This window comes from Poeciliopsis prolifica, unplaced genomic scaffold (assembly GCF_027474105.1).
Source record: "Poeciliopsis prolifica strain line A6 unplaced genomic scaffold, Auburn_PproV2 SCAFFOLD071, whole genome shotgun sequence".
Lineage (NCBI taxonomy): Eukaryota > Metazoa > Chordata > Actinopteri > Cyprinodontiformes > Poeciliidae > Poeciliopsis > Poeciliopsis prolifica.
Genome location: NW_026562446.1, coordinates 320959 through 343969, shown reverse-complemented (window position 1 = coordinate 343969; position 23011 = coordinate 320959). Strand labels below are relative to the sequence as shown.

The following is a 23011-nucleotide window of genomic DNA, read 5'->3' as shown; positions in this document are numbered from 1 at the left end:
AATCGTCCCAAACATAACAGCAAATCTTTAACAGAATGACTGAGTGAGAAGTGAATTGATGCTCCAGTCAAAGGCCAGACTCCCTGTTTCAGGAAGCCATGCAGCTCTCTGCGTACCTCCAGACATCGGTCCTGCCATCTTCTCGCCAGCATCTCCAGCAGAGGCGGTCTGTACTTGTCCAGGCCGAGGAGGTCCGGCAGCATCACGCAGTGCATGGCGGCCAGCTGGCTCCACCCTGCACACAAAGACGCCAAAGATCAGCAAAATCCACCCAACCCAGGCTCAGACGTGCCGATCTACAAGCGTCACTGCTGCCACATGAAAACGCCGCTTCGCCATCGTTTAGCAGCGACAGATCCCAGATGAAATGGATCAATGTTTCTCAAACTTTTTCAGGCTCAGGATCCTTTAACCACAGGTGTTAAACTCCGGTCCTGCAGGGCCGCTGTGCTGCAGGCTTTAGATGAGCCACAGGCACAAAACACTGGAATGAAACGGCTTCATTACCTCCTCCCTGTGTGGATCAGTTCTCCAGAGCCTTAATCACCTAATTATTCAGATGTGGCGCAGCAGAGCCACATCGAAAGGTCGCAGGACAGCGACACTACAGGGCTGGAGTTTGACTCCCTGACTTTAGCCATTTAGCAAAAACACGCAGATCACCTCACTCAAAATTAGCTGGTCTGTAACACAAACACGAATGAAAATATTCACCTCTTAATGCAGTTATTGTTGTTTTTAGGCTGGTTGTCAAAACCAGAAACATGTCTATTCAGGGCATTTTTAGTTATTTACAGATTCTGAAAGTAGTTGCTCTTTACTACCAAGTGTGTGCATTAATAACATTTAGAGATATTTGTAATTAAGAAGCACAATAAAGGAAAATAGACTGGAGTTGAGTCTGCACCATTAAATATGAAATTATCCATCAATTTCAAATGGTTGTATTTAATTATGTTAACCATTTTAAATAAATAGGTGTTGATGTGTGGCCAGAGCATTGTAAGCAAAAAGTTGTAAAAATGAAAGCACAGTTCTCACTAACTGAGACTCAAAAGAATCGATCAATGGTGAACGATTCATTAAACTCTCAGCAGGTATGATTTAGTTTCCTCCGATTATATTATCAATCCTGGCATTGTTTTCTTTACACCGGTATCATCAGATCTCCCATTTACCCATTATTGTTTTAACAGTCCTTTGGTAAGCTAGCTGTGTGGGTCGCAGTTCGCACTAACGTCACGGCAAATAAATACCACTAGGGGGCGTCCGGGAGCACAGTTTGAGAAAGCCTGGTTTAGAGTTTTAATATAACAGCAGTGACACACACACACACACACACACACACCACACACACACACACACACACACACACACACACACACACACACACACACACACACACACACACACACAGTCTTCACATGACTTCAGTCGTCTCAGTTAGAACAAACTCATCATTTCTGCTCACCACAGTGTCTGATGGCGTTAAAACAGCTCAACAACAACAGAGATACATCAGCGTGAGGTAAACCACACACCATACTTTGGTTCAAACAAATGAATTTAAATTTACAGATGTGAAACAACGAGAAAACCCGGAAGGTTTTCTGAAGAAACGACACACAGATGTGACCCAGTTAACGGACGAAAGAAAACATTTAAAAATGTCTCTGCGTCGCCTCACATCAGGCTGCGTCGGTCTGAGACAAAAACATTCATATTTTAGACCAAAATATGCACCAAGCTTTCCATCCAGGGGACGGGAACAGACTAAAACATCCGTCGATGCTTCACCTGGTCCACATATATCAGCTCAATATATGGCTTCCACTACGTGTGAGGGATGGAGGGAAGATGGCTTTAAAGCAGGAAAGAATTTCAGGGAAAATTTCTTTACCAGTTTCCATCTTTGAACTTACCTTTTCCAACGAGACAAACAGAGAAAACTAGAAATATTAGAACAGTTCTGAGAAAAATCCAGGGCCAAAATGCCACAACCCAACAAATTTACTTTTCATGCAAATGAATTGAAAATAAAACTTTAATAAATACACTAAATAACTTAAATACTTTAAAGACACAAAACTATAAGGTAAAAATCTTTTATATTACATATTTCTTTTGTCCACCCTAAAATAATTTTAATTGAAAACAATAATTTACCTAAATTTAAATGTATGCTTTCCGTATTATTAATGTATTTTATAAATTATTGAAACATAAAAGTAATTTTATATGCATTCTGTTATTAACAGTATTTTATTAGTGATATGTATAAATTATTTTTATTTGTTGACCTTTTTGTTTATTGAATCGTGGCACTTTTGGCTCTTAGCAGTGAGATTTAACTGATTTATTCTCAATTTAATCCAAAGATAAAATATAAAATACGGTGAAAGTTTCAGGTATATTTTCATTTTTCCAAATCAAACTTTAAGAAATTTTGCTTAAAAAATAACGATGAGTAAATCCAGCATTAAGTTGCAAGAAGCAACAATTATAATGTTATTTTATTTTAATATGTTGGGATTTAAAATCAGAAGAAATGAATCAGTCAATCTATAATTAACCAGTTTCACTGTCCTGCAGAAACTTTACATGTTTTCTTCTATTTCAAGCAGAAAAAGAGACTAAAACTCAGGAAAATACAAACTAATTTTGTCTAAATATATCATTACCAATAGATATTTCTTAATATATCTTACTTTTTATATTAGACAAAAATAATTCCAAAAAAATGTAGTCACAATAATGTTAATTTTATTAATTTAATAGTTTCAACATAAGTCCAACAATTTCTCTAATTTATTCCCACACAATAAGATGATAAAGTTTATGTTTTCTGCAGGGCAGCGGCCATTTTCTCGTTATACTGTGGTGGATGTTAAACGCTTCAGAAATAGTTTTAGGTACAAGCAAAGAATGAGTCTGTGAGCATGCTTGCTGTTCCCATGACCAATAAATATTCTGACAAACTCGGCTTTTGCCACGCTAGCTGGAAATTAAAGTTCAACAAGCTTGGAAAAGGCACTTCAAGGCCCCAGATGCAAACAACAAGCGTTTAAGAAATATGCAAGCACATTCCTAGTGTAAATAAAAGGGCTCAATGATAAAACCAACATCCTGTAGGAACACTGGGAAGAAAAGGATGAGTTTGACATCAGGTTAAAAGTGTTTGCACCAAAGTTCATTTAGAGTCAAACCTGAAAAAATTAAATAAAAGCATCAGTTATCATTCAGCCTTTCACCAGTTTCAAACAAAATACAGTCTCAGATGAGCTGCTGGTGAAAATGACGGCGCTGCTGAGCCCTGCTGAACTTTATTTCTTACATTTTAGGCTCAGATTGTGTTGCAGTTTTAATGGCGACCCATTCCCCTCTTCTAGCTAAAGACATGACTGAAATAGCAAGCATACAAACAGCACAGAGAGACTGAAACATCAGGACTGAAAGAAAAGACAAGGAGGGACTCCACAACACTGCAAACAAGAAGACAAACAGCAAGATGTCAGGACAGCAGCAGTCAGTGCGCTCTCAAACCCACCAGCGCTGCCCTACATGCATTTCTATCTGAAAAGTCAAACTGTTGGCTGATGACATTCTGCTTGTTTCCAAATTTAGAAAACACAAGTTACAGGTTCATAAAACGCAGATTTAAAGTATTTCTAAACTGATGTGATTAGATAGTAATAAATAAACTCTTCCTACGATTCTGTTACATTTCCAGTGTAGTTTGTCAACTGTGCAAAAGTCTTGGGTCATGAGTATATTTGGGTGGTAACTAACTACATTTAATCAATTACACTTACTTGAGTAGGGATTTTGAAATAAAAATACTTTTAAGAGTGTTATTACATTTTTCTCTTGAGTAAAATTTCAAACTGCAATGGAAACACTTGATCAACAACCGGATGTTAGCACGATGAAGACAACGATAGAAAGAGGTATGACGATGATTTTGTAATGTCTAGTTTGAACAATCTTATTTGTGATTTAAATTTATTTCTTTTTTAATGGAAACAAAGCAATAGCAAAAGTAACAATTTTCTTTACATTAATGGAATATAATCAAAGTAATGGAAACAGTCAGAAAATTATGGGTTTGCTTGACGTTAATCCATTCAATGACAGTATTAATTTTAGTGTAAAATATCCTGCATGATGATATAAATGGAAAAGTAAAGAATTCATCCTTTAGATTTTAATACTGACTGGTTAAACATTTAGATTAAAATCTTTTAACAAAAGGATGAAAGACTCAAGACTTTTGCACAAAATTTTATACTTCAGAAATCCAAACAGGCCTGGTTCAGAAAGTGACATGAAATTCCCCGAAGTGTTTTGAAGCATCCGAGTTTTAAAACTGCAGCGTGACTGATCTGAGAGCGAACTGAGACCAACAGAGACATGAAGACATTTTCAACCCAAAACAAGGACAAAGACTGGAGCTATAGACCTGAGGTGAAGAGCAGACACTGTGGGGGAAACAAGACTGATGCAAGAAAGGAGAAACAAGGTAGGCAGATTGGAAAGGAACAGAGAAGAAGAGCGAGGAAGCAAAGACGTATGAAGCACAGAGAGGAAACCCAACGGAGAGGAGAGGCAGAGGGAATGGAGGCTTTCTGCAGAAAGCATGGATACAGCTGCAAACTTTCCCTAAGCGGCACCCGTCACATCAGTCTGTACCTTCGTTGACTGAGGGGATGTTATGAGAGCCAGGGGCCCCCTGAGGGTGTCCCCCAGGGGCCCAGGCAGCGGCAGCAGCAGTGCTGGCAGCTTGGAAAGGAAGACAGGGAGAGAAAATAGTCGAGAAGAAAAGAAAAAGGTTAGAAATATGACAGAAAAGCTGCCAGAGGAGGAAGGAAGTCAGGAAAACAAAACAGGAAGTGAATTAAAATCGACATTCAGACAGACAGGAAGTACAGGAAGCTATTAGCTTCAGTTAGCTATTAGCTTCAGTTAGCTATTAGCTTCAGTTAGCTATTAGCTTCAGTTAGTAATGTAACCCAATATTTGCTGATTTTCCACCAGTCCAGCTGGGTTTCTAAGCTCTTGGCTAGCTTTTATTAAAAATCTGCTAATCATAATCAATATTTACAGCATAAAGGTAAAACTAAACACTTCACTCACTAAAAACCAGTTATTAGTGTTTAAACTGCAACTAAAACAAGATGGCTGCTGCTGCCCCCTGCTTCCAACAGGAAACAGTCATCTGAAATATATATTTAGTTTCTGAGTTTATTAATAAAACTTGAGCTAAAACAAAAAGTTTGTAAATAATCTAATTACTCCTGGGTCAAATTGCTGAAATTTTAATGAATAGAAAATGTAATTTTCTGCTTGTTAAACCATAAATTAACAAATTTTAAGATTTATTTAGTTCTGTTTCAAAGTGGGCAAATAGTTTTTCATGGCACTATTCATTCATAAAAAAAGCAAAAATAAATGTATTATTTATTCTGGTAAATGTGTGTTTATCCGTTTAAATGGGAGAACTTGATAGGTTATAATACTCTGTAAAATGTCTGATATTTGTTTACATGTTGGTCTAAAGATATGAGTAAAAGTCAAAGTGGGGAGAAAAAAAATCACTCATCAACATTGTAGCATCATGTTTTAGCTCAGATAATTGGACTCTGGTAAAATGTTTTGGTTCTGATCTGTGCAGGAAACCAGGAGCTAAAGTGCAGAAAATCTCCCCATTGTTCCCATTGAGGAAAAGCGGGACGGGACTGGGACTGTGTGTGTTCCTGCTGCAGTACATCAGAGGGGCCTCCTGGCTCTATTTCCATGTGAAAGGAGCCGCAGCGCGGGGGCAGCGGGTCGGGCCGGGCCGGGCCGGGCCGAGCCTCAATAGGCGTGTGGTATGAATAAGTCCGCACGCTTGTCATGCTTGGCCTCAATTAAGGCGGGACAATAGCAGGGAAGCCCCGCCTCCACAGCGTCCAGGGGTGTGTGTGTGTGTGTGTGTGTGTGTGTGTGTGTGTGTGTGTGTGTGTGTGTGTGTGTGTGTGTGTGTGAGGAGTGGGCAGATGGTGGCAGCTGGTTAAAACCTCCCCTACAGTGAGGCGCAGCAGCTTCACCTTCCTGCTTCATCTGCAGCCACAACGTTTCGTTTAATCGGCCGAAATGAATTAAAAACGTTTCATTTGTCTGAATAAACGGCCTAAACAAAGCCCAGGTCAGGGGGAGCGAAGAATGTTTTCAGGCTGTGTGGGTTAGATGTGAGCAGTTAGTATCCAACCTGGTTCACTTTCATCCCTTCATACGTTCATTTCACCACCATGAACAGGCAGCTTGGTACCTGCAGACTCATCATTATTCCACCTCGTCTCACTTTTACATTGGTTCTGATCCAGTCGGACCAGGTGACCACTTTTAAAATACTTAAATTGGTTGGTTTGGTTTAGTTGGAAAATTTGCCAAAATTTGCTTCCAGCCTCCAGTAAATGTATTTATGCCTTTTTTCTCAGTTTAATGTTTTTCTTGGTTGGAAAACCTTCAAAAGACAAAAAAGTTGGTTGTTCTTTAAAATAACATTTACTTTAGTAGATATTTTACCCAAAAATCTGTCATGTAACTTTAGCTGCACTGGGTCTTAATTAGCTGGACTGCAGTTTTCAGTTGACATGGAACCAAAAGAAAAACATTTAAACGCTATGAAAACGTCTTGGTTCCTGATTTCTACTCCACAGGCAGGTAAAATACATGAACGACTTATTTTGTGGTGATGGGTCATGAAACCATTAGAGCAATTGACCCGCTAGAACTTCATTCGATGATTTTCACCAAAGTGGCAAAAGGTCGGAGCACCTCTGGTCTAGAGGGCCGCTATGGACGCCCAGGTGGGCCGGATTTGGCCCTCGAACCTTGAATATGACACGTCTCTGCGGGGTTAACCGCCGGTGGGCTGCATTATAAACCCCACCCGCCCCTCGCCTGGCAGGGCCTCAGGGGCGACCTCAGCAAGCGCCCCCTCCTTTTGTAGTTACCTTGTTTGATCTGGGCCTGTAGCGCCGGGTTGGAGGGCTGGGGGGCGGCGGCGGGCGTCCTCCGAGGAGACTCCGGGGTTCCTCCTGGTCTGGGGGGTCTGGGGGGGGCAACAAAGAGGAGCCATCAAATATTAACGAGGCGGGGGGCAGAGACAGGAAAACAAGCCCATCCACAGCAAACAGCAAGAGGGAGGTCTCACTCTGACTCATTCTGCTCTCCTCGAGCTCGCTTCAGGTGTGTGTGTGTGTGTGTGTGTGTGTGTGTGTGTGTGTGTGTGTGTGTGTGTGTGTGTGTGTGTGTGTGTGTGTGTGTGTGTTGGGCTCCAGCCTATTGAATTTTGGGTGCAGTCCTCCCTGAACAGACTGGAGGCGCCGAACTTTCACAGAGACACAAACACTTCCAATACAAGGATCGATGGCACAGTCGGTTGCTAGGCCACAGATCACTGCCAGCGAGAGGAAGAAGAAGAAGAAGAAGAAGAAGAAGAAGAAGAAACGCAGAAACTTCAGAGACGGGACAGAAACAACGGTCTGGGACGGCCCTCCAAAGGTTAAAGGTCACGCTGCAACTCCTACTCACAAACCAGACGTCTGGTTATAACTGACAGGTCCTCAGCTTTGACTAGGCTGTTCTAACCCAGGATGAATTTGCGTGGATCTAAACCATTGGTGTCCAACCTGTGGCTCCCGGGCCGCAGGCGGCTCTTTGGACCTTCCACATCGGATCAGTTAATATTTTAAATTCAGCTGGGAAAATAACAAATGTAAGTTTTAACAGTTTTCCATAGAATAAACGTCACTGGATAAAAGTGACGTTTATTTTAACTTTTTTTAATTTCTCATCAGTTGGAAAACTTGCCAAAATTTTCCATCACCTAAAGATTAAAATTTACGTTTCTTCTTTTTCAGTAATGTTTAATGTTTTTTTTCATATAAGAACCTTACAAAAAAAATGTTGGGTATTTAAAAATAACTTTAATTTTAGTGGATATTTTTCCACACGTTGTGTTTTGTTAAAGGGAAATGTAACATCAGAGGCTTTTATTTAACTGGACTAAAGCCAAAAAGCACAACTTTGAAATCCCAAAAAGAAGCAGATTTTGTTGAAATGAGGAAAGTTTAAGCTCTATGAATGCTTCCTTCAGGCCTGCCAGGCTCCAGACTTCGGATGCGTTTAGTTTTCCTCACACAGATCTGTGGAAATAAGCTGAAAGTTTCCACCTTCCTGTGAAGTCTCTTCCTCTGCAGCGGCTCCCGCCTTATAAAAGTCAAAGAGGAATCTTCACTTCCAACACTCCAAACAGGCACTGGTGAATATTTGACCGTGTTTGGCTTTTTGGCTTTTTCATGTTCCCCATTTCAGATTGATGAGGCTCCTGTCTGTGTGTTCGACAGGGTTTTAGTATTTCATCATCACCTGAAGCTTTGCTTGGCTACAACTCGCCGCCTCCGTCTTCTCCAGATAATGATCAACAGCAGCTCTGAGCCGCCCGACGTCGGCTGCTTCCGGGAGGCTGAAACGTTTCACTGGCAGTCGGTAATGACAACATAGTCAAAGTTTGCCCAATTAACAAGGAGCACGAGTTGAAATGTTGAGCGTTAATTTCAGTGAAGAACGTCTTCGGGAGCTGCTTCTGATCAGACCCCAACACATCAACGCTTTGCTAACAGCCTGAAGGACAAACTGGCCTGAAGGACAAACTGGCCTGAAGGACAAACTGGCCGTCGTCCACGATGCAGGGAACCAGCGACAGACCAAGAAGAAGAAAGTTGAAGAATGAAGTTGATGAAGAAAGAAGACTGGAAAGTTAGATCCCAAACTGGACAGTAGATCCCAGTAGATCCCAGTCTGGCTGATCCATTCTCTGCTCACTGAGTTTCAGGATTCGGCTGGTTGATGAAATGTTGTGATGCTGTTGGAGCAGCGAGATTGCAGCGTCGCTCTTAAATCTTTCACAGCTCAGAACAATCAGCTCTCACGCACACGCACACACGCACGGACGGACACACACACACACACACACACACACACACACACACACACACACACACACACACACACACACACACACACACACACACAGGGTTTATTGTCTGTGTGAAAAATGTGAGGCTGTTCTTTCAGTCCAGCTCGTTTGGACTCCTGCATCAGGAGTTTGTTTGTTAGTTTTTGTTGAACATGATGGTGTTTCTGGGTAAAGTTTGGTGGAAGGCTGACTACCTGGCCGGGGCTTTCTTCATGTGCTCGCCTACGAAGGTGGCGTTGGTCATGCCCATCAGCGTGTTGGCCAGAGAAATGGCCGACAGCAGGTGCTGCGTGGTCACGGCCCGGGACACGCCGTACGTCCCCTTCCCCACGATGTCGGACAGACTCAGCTTCAGGCCGGTGGCCAGCGACAGCTGGCGCAGCAAAGACTCCTGGGAAATACAGGGAAACTTTTATCTGTTTACAACAAACAAAGGATGTCAGAAAGGAATCCTAAACCATAATTATCTTTAAAAAATATTGGAGGATTAGTGGATGGATGGTTAAATGCTTGGATGGACAGACAGACGGATGGACAGACGGTTGGACGGTCGGTCCAGGTGCGGTCCTACCTTGAAGGTGGGCAGCATGAGGGACATGTGTCCTCCCCGGGAGATCAGGCCGAAGGAGATGGGGCAGTGCGGTCTGAGCATGCCCAGTCGCTCCAGGCAGATGCCGTCCAGCTGCTCGTTGAGGCCCCAGGCGTGCAGGCAGGACATGAACAGCTTGGCCGTGTCCATGGTCAGGTTGTACTCCAGCAGACTCAGAGACTTGGACTTCTCCTCGCGCCTCCTCATCTCCTCTTCCTCCTCCTCGTCTTCGTCCAGCAGGTGCTCTTTGATCGTCTCCTTCATCGTCTCCTTCACCTGGAGACAGCAGAGGTTCGTCGGCAGAGAGTAGGACTGACAGGCTGCAGCCCCGATGCGTTCAGGAACCTCGGACCCCCGCGGGTCGTCCACGCACCTGTTTGAAGATTTTGTTGGCCAGGAAGGAGCCGCCCTTGTCGGCGCCCGCCTGGCTCTTCTGCAGCGTCTCGGGGGAGACCAGCGTCGGGTTCGGACGCTGCGCCTCCTCCGTCAGCAGCTGGATGATCAGCGCCTCCACGTCAAAGAACAGAACGTGCATGTCGGGGTCCGTCAGGTTGGTCTTCATCGCCTGGACCACCAGGGCATTGTGGGAGTATTTGGGCAAATTACCCTGAAGGAGGAAGGAAGAAAACTTAAAACTTAGCAAACTGGAGCGTTTCAGTCAGAGCAATTTTTAAACTCATTTGATCAGGTTCCATCTGTAGTAAACTCTGACATTAGCATATTTGTGGCCTGCCATTGTAAATATGCTAATTATAGCCCACATTTTAATTTAAGCAAACATTAGCATTTTTGCTCATTTCAGTTTATACGCTGCTGTGTGTAAATGGATGGAGTGTGTCACTGCAGGCCAACATGCTGACTAACATCTGGATTAACCAGCTGAGCATCTGCAGGATATTCTGGCTAATAATGAACATGTGAAGCTTTGCTGCTGGTGTGAGTCTTCAGTTTGCCTCAGCGCTTCATATTTGCACCAGTTTTTAGCTTCGTAGAAACAGATTCAATAACAGCAAAGATTCTCCCAGAGTAACAACACAGAATGGATGCTGGTTTTAGTTCAATTATATTTTAGTTATTTAACAGAACTGTAAGCTGGTAAACGTGCTGCCACCCTGAATTTGTTTCCAGATTAAAGTCAGAGTGTTTGCTGTGGATGAACTCTCAGATTCACTCACATTACCAACATTTTCCTTCTTTTACTAACATGTTTGTGCCTCAGCCTCATTTTCTGTCAGAACTCTGGTGGAGAAACAGTGCCATCTACAGGCAGAAGGCCACATTACAACCAGCATGTTCTGCAGATCACAAAAACATTCATAACATTTCTGAAAAAACAAAGTTTGATATTTTTGGAAAGTAGAAGGATATGAAGAAATTTCCAAATTGAGGCGAATTAGGAGGATTTAATCTGTAAACATCAACATTAAGTTTATTTTAAACTGATTTTTATTGCAGCAGCTCGTCTGAAGTGAGTTTAAATCAAATGGAAAGGTGGAAGAGCTGCTCTCAGGCCGAGGCTGACTTATTCTAGCTGCCGGGAAGTTGATCTAAAGGTCATCGTCCTGCAGGGCCCTTCAGGCAAACGGCGCACACACACACACCCACACACACACACACACACACACACACACACCACACACACACACACACACACACACACACACACACACACACACACACACACACACACGCTCAGTACAGACCTCACAAAGGAAGCTCATGCTGTAAACTGCTGACCTGCCCGGTTTTCTCTCCAGTTTAAACTTAAATGAGAAAATGAAAAGTCCCAGTGATCAGCTGACTGACAGGCTGCAGCCCGATGCGTTCAGGAACCGTTCCAACGGTGGGGAAATCTGATTTAAATCAGTCCAATTTTTCATCAGAGCACCAGAACCACTAACATGTAAACATTAAGAGTCCATTGTTCTGGCCTTGAATTCAGACATTATTCTGGTTTTTATCCATTTCTGTTCTTTTTTTAAATCAAAATTTTTAAAATTCACAAGAATTTTTATTGATTTCAAAGTAGTTGAATGAATAATTTACTGACTTTAAATCAGACTACATTGTTACACTTTAGGGTATTTATGATTGCCTTAATTATTTATTTTGGATTTTCCTTGATTTAAAGTTAGAAGTTCATGTACACTGAGATTGCCAGACCTTTAACAAACTGCGAATACTTTGTGAGTTTCTGATCATTCACAAAATCCGTAAACAGAATACAACTGGATTTAAAGGCAACACTTATCTGAAGATTTAAAAGTTTGTATGATGTGAACAGATTCACTAATTAAGTAACGGAAAGATGATAAAGTAATAAATAGGAGGGAGCCGAGTTCTGAGCCCTGGGGAACACCAGAGGAAACAGACGAATGTTGGGAAGAATAGGATTTACTGAGGACAGCTAACAGATGAGAGTAGCTAAAAGTTACTGATTAGCTGTAAGCAGGAGATCATTTGTGGTTTTTATTGGAGCGTTTCAGTGATTTGCGCCAAATATGGAGTGAAAATAAAGCGTCTGTTCCTGTTTCTGCCGGCGCCGTCGACCCGTGAGGACAAAGTGAAAGTCACAGCCAGAGCTCAAAACAAGAGCTGAGCAGAAATCAAACACCAGCCGGCTGGAATCGCTTCGGCTTCACCGCCTGATATTTACGGTCATTATCCTTCATTACCCACAGTGGGGGATAAACACACACACACACACACACACACACACACACACACACACACACCACACACACACACAACACACACACACACACACACACACACACACTGGGGATAATGGCTGGTTCTGAGTTGATATGAGGAAGGAGGCAGAAAAGGGCGATGAGCGTCAAATGGAGGGAGGATTGCAGGTTTCTGGGTTTTCAGCTGTGATTACGGCGGAACAACAACATGAAGGTTAGGCGAAGAAACGTCTGATCCACTTCCTGAGGGAACCAGTAAAAGTCAAACAGCAGCTCAACTAAACGCTCTTCACAACACTAAATAATTCATGGCGCTTGTTTTCCGCTCTGGGATCCCCCGTGTGGGCGGAGTGGCCTCTGTCAGGACAGGTCAGACCCGCCGAGTTTGACGGAGAAACTTCAGATCTGAAAACAGCTGGAAACACCGAACAGGCGAGAGAGAAAGAAGACCAACAGAACCGGAACCAGGAGATCTGGTTCTGGTATCTGATAGGCCAGGTTGATACACAGACCAGAACCGCCAAACCAGAATGAATTTGATCGCTGGTGATGCATCAGGACAGACCAGAGGGTCTTGGGCCCACGCGCCCCCCGGTCCCCCCACGCTCCCCCACCGGGCTGGTTGGTGACATCACCAGGCGTTACCTTGTGGCGTGTCAGCAGCCAGCAGGTTGGTTGCCAGCGTCTGCAGTTTGTGCTGCGCCATGTTCTTGAGCGCCGCCAGGCTGCGGGCGCGTCATGGCCTGCTTCAGGTTGACGCGCGGAGTGGCTCAGGGCGTCGACGGTGGCGGGGGCGAGCTCGTCGCAGGCGTTCAGGATCTCCACCGCCGTGATTCCCATCACGCAGCGATCCAGAGCTCCTGGAAGCACAAACAGGAAGTTCAGGGAGAGCTGCTGATTTAAATCCCTAACAGATAACAGGAAGGCCTGGCTGCCTGAAACCAGATGGACAGATTTATCTTTCTACCAAAAACTGGATGATAAAACTAAGAGTAAAGTCATGAAATTGAGATACAGATAATTTTAGGTTTAACACATAATTATCTAGTGCAACATATTAAATCACTAAACTTCCTTTATCAGTCCATTATATATTTTGGTTCCTATCAACAGTAGTAATAATATTGTGCAGGTCAAACCAGCAGATCTTTCAGCTCCTTTGGTGTAACTCGGTATTTTCCATCTCTGGCTGCATGCAGAGATGTTTATGGAAACATCATCACAGCAGCGTTCTGCAGTCAGTCACTGAATCAGGTATTGAACGAGTGTTTATGTGATGAAGGAGCCGTCAGCCGCGCCCCCATTACCTGTCCAACGCCTCACCACTTCCACACCTCCTTTAATTCACACTTAGCTACCCTGCAGCCGCCCAGCAGAGCAGCAGCTCATCAGGCTGATGTTTCTCCAGTCCGACCGACCCAGATCCCCAGCCTGCATCCACCACAGCTGAGCCAGAGACCAGGACTCATAATGTATGAGAAAAACATCTGAACACAGCAGTGAACGGCTCGGCGGTGAACGGCTCGGCGGTGAACGGCTCGGCGGTGAACGGCTCAGCAGGCCCCAGAACCAGACTGGAGCAGCTGTGGTCCAGTAGTTACAGAAATTATTCCCCCATGAACGTTTTCACAAAATGAAAAATCAGCAACATTTGGCTTTTTGACCCAACAAAAAAGACTTTAATATTGAAGAGAAAACTGATACAAAATACTGGCAAAAATATTTAAAATAAGTGAAATTCTCGCATTATGATGATTTATTATGACATTCTCATAACCTTACAAACACTATGTGTAATGTTAGAAATAATTTATTCTCATATTATGACTTTACTCTCAAATAGTTACAACTTCATTCTCTGCTTATTGCCACTCAGTTTTCTAATTAACCAGCGAATCTCAACCTGATGATTCTGAGACGTTTTATTCTTGAGTTGTTTTTAAACTGACGCCCCGATGGCCCAGATTCTCCCGGTCGGGTCTCACCTGTATCATCTGCCAGACGTAGACGGAGCCGTCGGAGCATCCCACCACCAGGTAGTCGTCGGCCGGACGCCACTTGATGACCTGGATGGGGAAGAGGTGCCGGGACGCCAGCATGATGCACTTCCTCTCCCGCAGGCTGAGCAGGCCGACGGAGTGGTCGCTGGCCACGGAGCAAACGCAGTGCTGCACGCGGGTCTGCAGGGAGGAAAACGTACCCGTCTGAGCTCAAACCGCGACTGAACAGAGGCTAGCAGAGATCCCCGTCAGAATAAATGATTCATAGGCAGAGAACCTGGAGAATGTGTCACATTTTGACACGATTAATCGATTAATCATCAGAATAATCGATTAATCGTCAGAATAATCGATAGCTAAACGAGTCGTTGGCTGCAGACTAGTTGGTGGTAACACATGGAGACAGACAGGAGGACGGCTGACAAAGACGTCTCCGTCTTACGCTGCAGTTTTCCGGCGGGACGATCAGCTGGCTGATTTCCCCTCCATGGACGCAGAAGATGTGCTTCATCTCTCCGGTGAAAATGTCCCAGACGATGACGGAGAAGTCCACTCCTCCGGACACCAGGGAGCGCTGGTCGTAGCGGGGCGACACCTGGTACGGGTAGAGGACGCAGGTCACCTTGTTCCGGTGACCCCGCAGCGTCCGGTGGGGCGGCCAGCCTGCAGGACGGAAACCAGCCGAGAGGCAACGGAGGGAGAGGAAGCAAACACAAATCACCACATAAAACTTTCACTAAATTAAATGACTGTTTTTGCATTGCTTTGGTGTGGAACGCTTTAAATCAAGGGGTGTTCAAATGTGTTGTGGCGGCCATTTTAATCATTTCATTCAGACTGAAGGTACAGAAACATGTCCATGTGTTTCACGATAGTAAACCATCATCATCCTCACCCCTGCGCAGCATGTGCTCCCCCTGCAGCAGCTGCACGATGGCCGTCTGCGTGGCGGGGACCAGGACGATGCTGCCGTCCTCCCGGCCGCACACCAGCCGGCCCTGAGACGGGATGTAGACGCTGGCCGTAACCTGGGCAACAAAACGGCAAAACGTGACCCAACCAAACAGAAACAAGCAGGTTTTCATTCTGCTTCTGTTCATTCCTGTGAACCTTGATGGGTTGTTGCTTGCTGGGCAGGGACGCTCAGCTGGTCGATGATCCCAGAAGAGACGGGCGTCAGCTTATCGAACGCCTCCTGCAGGCTGATGGAGGACGACATCTGCAGCTCTGCAACAGAACATCATCATTAAACACTTAACCCAATTAATACACAGTTCATGAGAAAACCTGCTGCTGTGCTCTACTACAGTCAGCAGTAGTGACATCATCTGTCCACCAGATGTCACTCATGTGCAGCAGCTTTCATATAAAAGCTCATTGGAAGCAGTTTATAGAAAAATAAATTATACCAGAGAGACATTTATATTCAGCTTAATTCATATGGTATTTTGTTTATTGTTTTTATTTAATTAACCTTTTAAAAGGATCATTTCCACCTGTTGAAATTAATTTATAAAGTTTTATCTTCACCCTGTTCAGATTTATGTTATTTAACCAATAAAATGTTTATTTTCTTATTTAAAAGGGAACAAAAACATTTATTTGAAAATTTTATGTATTTCTATGTGGCACTTTTAAAATATTAATAAATTGACTAATTGTTGGAATGATCGCTTAATCGTCAGAATAATCCATTAATCAATTGGTAAAATAACTGCAGCGCAGCGTCAGACTGCTGGTCACCTGCCGGCGTTGCGGTCGGCTGCGGCGGCGTGGCGTCCGGGACGCTCCACAGCGACAGGCGGCCGGCCGAGTCTCCCTGGATCAGCAGCTTGTGGAACGGCTCCCGGCGGCCGAAGAAGAACCGGGTCACCGGGGGGCAGATGAGGAGCTGAGGGGGGAACGGATCAGAGGCGTGACGCAGACAGGAAGCGGAGAGCGCGGCCGCTGCGGCGCCTCGTTCTTCCTCATGTGAGCCGGAAGGTGGGAAACAGAAACATCAATCAACAGCCAACGTCACACCTGGACAGGCCGGAGTCCAAATCCCAGAAACGCCAGAAAAAAAACTAAATCATTTCTTATGGATCCATCGGCAGCTTGAACTGGACCGCTGACCTGAAACCCGGTTCTGACTGAACGGACGAAACAGGAGAGAGGAGGAGGAGGAGAGACGATCAGGACGCCGAGAACCACCAGGCGACAAACCACCGCCACACTGAAGTATTCACACCCCGGCTGCTTCCCCACTAACTTCAACACTTTATCAGGATTTTATGACACAAAGTGGAAAAATGATGATGAATGATCAACATTTACTGAAAATGTAAAAACTGTGACCTTCATAGTCAGAATGAGACTTAAAATTTAAATTAAGACGTTTTAATTCTGCAAAATCTGAGCCAAAGGGAAGCATGTCCTGCCAGACACACCGTCCTCACACTGAAGCACGGTGGTGGCAGAATCATGCCGTGGGGGTGCCTTTCTTCTGCTAGAGACTGCAGAAAAACCAACCTATACCTGCAGCTAGAGATAACAGGAGATGGCCTAGTCAAAGCCCAAACCTTGATGCTCAGAAATGTTTTCTGTCCAGTTTAACAGTTTGAGACGTTTGATGAGCAGAAATGTCAGTTTGACCTGAAGAAGCATGGACGAGTTCACAGGGTGTGAAAACTTTTAAAGCCACAGCAGCTCCAGACATCAGGGGGGAAAAGTTCTGCTCACCAGGACAGGAGGGAAGAAACACGGAGGCCGATCAGCAGCAGGCAGCTGAGAAGAAACTGAAAATAAAAACAGCTGCAGCAGCAACGGCAGATTCAGACAATCCGGCCGAAACTCGCCGCAGGCTTTCAGGGAGAGACGCCATTTTAGACGGATTTTAACTGGAAGTCCTCGACGTTTTAAACACTTCATCTAGTTCATCTGCAAGCGTATCTGGTTCCAGTTCTAGTTCTAATCATTTTACTTCAACTGCTTGTCCAAGTTCCTCAATTTCTATTAGCCAATTTCTTTAGCTGATTTCTGCAGCTCAGTCTTCTTCTTGTTGCCTGCTGCTGATGCTAAGCGTGTTGTGGGCTTACAGGCGCCTCTAGAGGCCGGAGTTGGTAAAGCTGCAGTGGGGTGTAGAGCTCTGGGGCGAAGCCACTGGGACGGAGGCATATGACCTCCACCTCCTGCTCCTCCTGCTCACCTTCGTCCCTCTGGGAGGAGGTGAGGGTCGGTTTATATGGGAGGGGTGGCAGCAATCAGAGAACAGGAAATAAAAGAAACATAAAAACAAAACAACAGACAAAACGTAAACAAAAGTAAATTATAACATTCAGGACAAACAGGAAGTCTAACAGAAAGCCTAAAACATTGAAACAACAGATGAAAAGCAGCGAACATTTCTGCTCCCATGCTGCTTCATTCGGGTCTAACATGAACATCAGCTGGTTTGATCCGCGTGTCTGAAACGAGCCCAGAACAGAAATACGGCAGAAAGCGCCGCGTTAGCCGGGATGTTGGGCCGGATTACAAACCCACCAAGGAAACAGATCATTATTATTCCTTCAATTCAAGATCAAACTGACTTAAAACCGTTCAGCTGCCTCCATGAACCAGCAGTTAGCTGCAAGGCCAGTAAGTCTGCGCCATAGTTTCCACTTTTTAAGGTTTGGAATATAATCAAATTAATTTCAGAAGATGAAAAATATTCTTTGTTTACTGCTGACAAACAGAAACAGAAACAAACTGAACACGTACCAAACTGAGACCCCAGGTCATGACCAGGTGTTTTACAGAAACAAAATGGCCGCCTCAGTCCACAGAAAACCCGTGGGACTTGAAGAGATCAGAACCGGAGAGACGGGCTCTGAAAGGATGAACTCTGACCTGTTTGTCTGAGCGCTCGGCGATGCTGTAGATCAGCGGGGGATCGATCCTTCCTTGGTTCGCCCAACGTCGCTGCGGAAATGTTCGCTGGCGGACTGGCAGCTGAGAACCAGACAGAGCGTCAACCCAAACGGGTCAGAGACGTTTCTCCAGCCGCAGGCGTTGGGCTTTACCTGGCCGGCAGCTTGTAGATGTAGCTGCAGCCGTCTTCGGTCCAGATGATGACTTTATCCGCAGAGATGAACTCACCGCCGGTCCAGGACTGGTCGCTGTCGCTGGGAACGGAGCAGAGCAGAGAGTAGTCTCCTGCATCGAACACCTGGGAGACAGAAAGAAACGTTATGAAACTGACAGGACGAGTGAAAGAGACAGACAGAGGAAAAGAGACAAAGACAAAAAGGCAGAGAAAAGAATTACAGACAGGAGAAATAGAAACAACACGATAGACAGACAAAAAGAAAGAGATGAAAAGGCAAAGAAAGACAAATAAAGGCAGAAAGAATCACAGATAAAATAGAAAGAGACAAAAAGACAGAAAATTACAAAGAAAGAAATGAAGACAGTCAAAAGAGACAAAAGGTAGGGAAATAAAGACAAGAAGACAGAAAGACGAGAGATAGAAAGAAAAAGGAATAAAATAAAGACAAAAAAGGAAAGACAGACAAAGAGAAAAAATGGAGAAGAAAGAAAAAGGCGGACAGACGGACGGAGTGTCGTACCCTCCAGTACTTGGAGCAGACCACCAGCAAGCTGCTCTGGGTGAAGCTGCAGAACGAGATGCTCTGGCAGCCCTGGCAGTAGTAGATGGGCTTGGACTCTTCCTCAAAGACCGGGTCCAGATCCTGAACCAGGAAACGGACCAGAGGCTCAGATCAGAGTGTGTGTGTGTGTGTGTGTGTGTGTGTGTGTGTGTGTGTGTGTGTGTGTGTGTGTGTGTGTGTGTGTGTGTGTGTGTGTGTGTGTGTGTGTGATCGCCTGCAGCAACAAACCTGCATCTTGCTGACCTCAGCTGTTATCATCCACACCTTCAAAATCCCCGTCACTGATACTGCCACCACGTGTCCTCTGAGGAGCAAATCAGGTTTTATCAGGACGGCGTGTTTGAGCTGCTAGCATAAAGCGGTCACCGTCAGGTAAACGCACCTTGGGTCCGATGGGAGCGGATGATGCTCATGGAGCTGATCCAATCAGGAGAGATCTTAGAGACCAGAGAGTAGAGCACCTCCAGGCTGGTGGCGTCAACCACAAGGATCTCTGGGTAATGGCCGTTACACAGCAGGCGGCCCTCCTTCAGCGTACCGATGGTGAACTGGTAGAACTGAGGGAGGAGAGAGAGACAGAAACAGGAAGATAAAGAAAGAGAAAAAAGGAAAGAAGACAGAAAAACAGACAAAAAGAAGGAAAGAGAACAAAAGTTAAACAAAACTACAAAACCTAACATGAAAATTAAAAATATTCTCCTACAGAAATGACTGAATCGTATCGACTTCTGGAAAAATAACACATATTTCTTCTTAATAAATGTTATGTTAAACGCTGAGGAAGAACCTGACGTTTAGCTCATGAGTGAACTTCCTGTCTGCACCTGATCCCACCAGGTGAGTCTGTGTCTCACCTGAATCCCGGTGTGAGCGCAGGCCAGCTTGGTGAACTCGATACAGCGCCCGTCGTTTACGTCCCACAGACACATCTCCCTGGAAACAGAAACATCAGAAACATGAGGTCCAGCTGGGCTTCAGGACAGTCAGAGTGCATGCGGTGGAACCGACCCGCTCTCCGAGGCGCTGACGATGTACTGCTTGTCGCTGCTGGCGCTGGCTTTGGACAGGCAGGTGACGGAGGCCGTGTGGCCGAACAGCATCGCTCTGGGACAGATCTGGAGGCAGAAACCGACCAATCAGAGGAGAGGACAGAAAATATGCTTCTGCTTTTACATTTTTAAATATTAAAATAATTGGCTGATGATGGATCACTTGTGTTTGTGACTGAAATAAAATTTCAAAAACAATTTAAAAAAAAACAGAAAAGGCACAATAGCAAAAAATATTATCAATTTTTTTCAAAAAGGGAAGATTTTAATATTAAAGGACGAATAATGAATAACCAAAGAGAAAAAGGGCAACAAGAAATTAAGAAAAATGGCAAGAAATAATAAAAATTTTATAAAAAAAGAAAAATATTTTGTGTTAAAGTACAAAAAAAGTAAAAATAATAATCAAACACTAAAAGGCCAAAAAAGCCAAAAACTAGTTTAAATAAAAAATAAACAAAAAAAGGAAAAGATTGTAATATTAAAGCACAAAAAGAGAGAAAAAACAAGTAACAAAAGGTTTCAACTAAGAAAATATGTTTAAAGAAAGATCTGAAAAATTAAAATAAATGGTTATTAAAACAGAATAAAGTCCAAGCAACAGGAAGCAGGAAGCAGTGAACAGGAAGCAGGAAGCAGTGCGCCCTCCCCACCTGCAGCTCGGGCGTCATGTCCCACAGGCAGATCTGACCGTCATGGCAGCCGGTGATGATGGTGCTGAAGTCGTCCATCACCAGTAAGCTGCTGATGCAGTGGGTGGGCGCCGTGCGGCCCCACAGCACGATGGGCAGCACCAGGTTGTTCCCCGACATGATGCTGACAAACAAACATGAGAAGAAGCCATTTTATCACAAACCTGCTGCTACAGAACCAGACCGACCCGAACAGACAGAACCGCTTTGTCTCCACATTTAGGTTGAACAATTATTACCTCTAGTTCTGGATGCTCTTAATCTTTTTTTCTTCTTGACATGTAAACTATGCAAAAACTACCTGGACGTAGCAGATTAGCTTCTGAGAAGCTCAAATAAAACCTGAACTCTGACCCCAAATCCCAGAGGAGGTGAACAGGAGGAGACTCCCCTACTCCAACATCCCTTTAAAGACCAGATAGACTTAAAGAGGAGGAGCAAAAGCAAAAGAGGTTGATCAGATTGGTGTGATTTCATGAGTTAAGCATTTCATTCATTTTAGGATAAATAAAGTATTTCGAAGTGAATTGTATTGAAATCTCGCAGCTTTGCAGCATCAGACTCACTTAAAATGTGTCCAAAACATGAAATTATGCAGAAATAAAACTCTTAAAAACAGTGATCAATATAAATGTGGTGCTTCACTGCTTTAGTATGAAGTTAAGAGGATTTCATTTCTGCAGCCATGAAGGAACAGCAGGACAGAATCAGCATCAGCTGAATGCACAGCTGGTTGTTTACAGCCAAATATAGACCAACAAGCTAACGCCTCAATTTAAACCCAAACATTTTACAGCCTGAAATTAAACAACAGACACATATACAAGATATACTCACAAGTAACAGATAATTAACCCAGCAGCTAACTGTCCCTAATCATCGGACGTTAGAGGACAGAGTTAGCGCTCTCACTTCCGCTTTAGCGACGCTACCAGCTAGCGGCTAACTGCTAGCGCCTAGCAAAACATTCCGATACAAAACGGCAGAGACGCACCAGACGCTGACGTCCTACTGGGGCAGGTCCGACAGGCCGACGGCCTCACGAAAACGGTTCCTCCTGCAGCCAATTCAGACCAAACAGACGCCGTTATTCTGCGCCGCTTCTGTAGCTGGTCCGACCGACAAACAGACCGGACGGGTCAGCTGATCAGCTACATCCGGTCACTCACCAAAATAAAATAAAATAAAATGTACCCATTGTATCAGACAGAAAGTCAATTTACCAAATATGAGCAACTAATCATCAATCAACCAATCATAGAGATTCACACTTAAGGAAAAAATACACTAAAAAATTAGTAGAGACTCAAATGGAAGAACAAAATGAATTTTGCATAAAAGGGGAACCATTAAGAATTTACTCTTTGTACTGTGTGAAAAAAACCTGCTCTAATTAAAAGACGTAATTGTCACACACTAAAACCAATTCTGAAATAGCATATAGAAATTATACCGAAAGAAACTTAAGTCGTGATTTTGAAATGCCGAGTCACAATTAAAGTGCAAAATCTCAAAATTATGTCTGAATTGGGATCAACCAGCTTCAGTGTAAGAACCAGAACCTTTTGGAGGAACATATTGGATACAAGCAGGGCTGAAAGAAGGGGAGTTTGGTTGGGTCCTGAGAACCTCTGAAAGATTTAACTGGGCAGGCAGAACCTGCTGGAGACGAAGGCTTTAATGGAAAAATCAATGGGTCCACTAATCAGCCGTGAATGATTAATTTATCAAGAACAATGTGAAACACGTCTTAATCAGTTAATAAAGAGCTTTTTCCCATTTCACATTGTTTCTGGACTGTTGGTGTTTTGTTAGAGCAGCGAAGGTTTTGAGTCGATCATGAAATGACAACTGAGGCCTGCAGGTCCTCTGACTCACTGTCAACAGGTTCCTAACTTTATTAAAGAACAGCAACAACAAACCTACAAAATGTTCAAGTTCATGACCAAACAAACACAATAATCTCAGTAATTACTGATTCAACAAGGTGCTGCGCAATTCTTTCGTTTCCTGATCTGCTACCAAAATAAGGGAGCAGATCAGGAATGAACTAATCAATCACAGCCATGTGGGAAATACAGCTTCAATTCAAGACCTACCAGCAAAAAGATAATCAACTCCTGAGGAATTTACATATAAGGCGGGTTAATTATATATTAATTAAGTAATTATTGTTATTATTGTATAGTATTCCGTATGATGCAGCTCTACTTGCTTTCGTCAAATATTAATTCATGCCATTGCATCTGATAACTGATTTATTTGTTTTATTTTGTTTTTCATAAATGGGACTTTTGTTGTTGTACTTCCTGCAGGAAACCGGAAGTGGTTGCTG

At 43.9% G+C, this 23011-nt stretch overlaps 1 protein-coding gene across 1 annotated transcript in view; it reads right to left on the bottom strand.

Annotated features, from left to right (window-relative positions):
• Positions 1 to 21813, bottom strand: part of LOC129352031 (WD repeat-containing protein 7-like) — a 56110-nt gene extending 34297 nt beyond the window's left edge. The window contains 25 exon segments of the mRNA XM_055020847.1: positions 117 to 235; positions 6996 to 7093; positions 9217 to 9413; positions 9594 to 9887; positions 9985 to 10218; positions 12945 to 13034; positions 13036 to 13068; positions 13070 to 13164; position 13663; positions 14290 to 14484; positions 14747 to 14967; positions 15200 to 15332; positions 15415 to 15441; positions 15443 to 15531; positions 16048 to 16195; positions 18175 to 18224; positions 18227 to 18276; positions 18348 to 18493; positions 18894 to 19016; positions 19164 to 19237; positions 19318 to 19492; positions 19790 to 19868; positions 19944 to 20050; positions 20638 to 20800; positions 21671 to 21813. Coding sequence (XP_054876822.1) covers positions 117 to 235; positions 6996 to 7093; positions 9217 to 9413; positions 9594 to 9887; positions 9985 to 10218; positions 12945 to 13034; positions 13036 to 13068; positions 13070 to 13164; position 13663; positions 14290 to 14484; positions 14747 to 14967; positions 15200 to 15332; positions 15415 to 15441; positions 15443 to 15531; positions 16048 to 16195; positions 18175 to 18224; positions 18227 to 18276; positions 18348 to 18493; positions 18894 to 19016; positions 19164 to 19237; positions 19318 to 19492; positions 19790 to 19868; positions 19944 to 20050; positions 20638 to 20796 — 2937 coding nt within the window. The 5' untranslated portion in view covers positions 20797 to 20800; positions 21671 to 21813.
• Positions 21814 to 23011: the final 1198 nt, after the last annotated feature.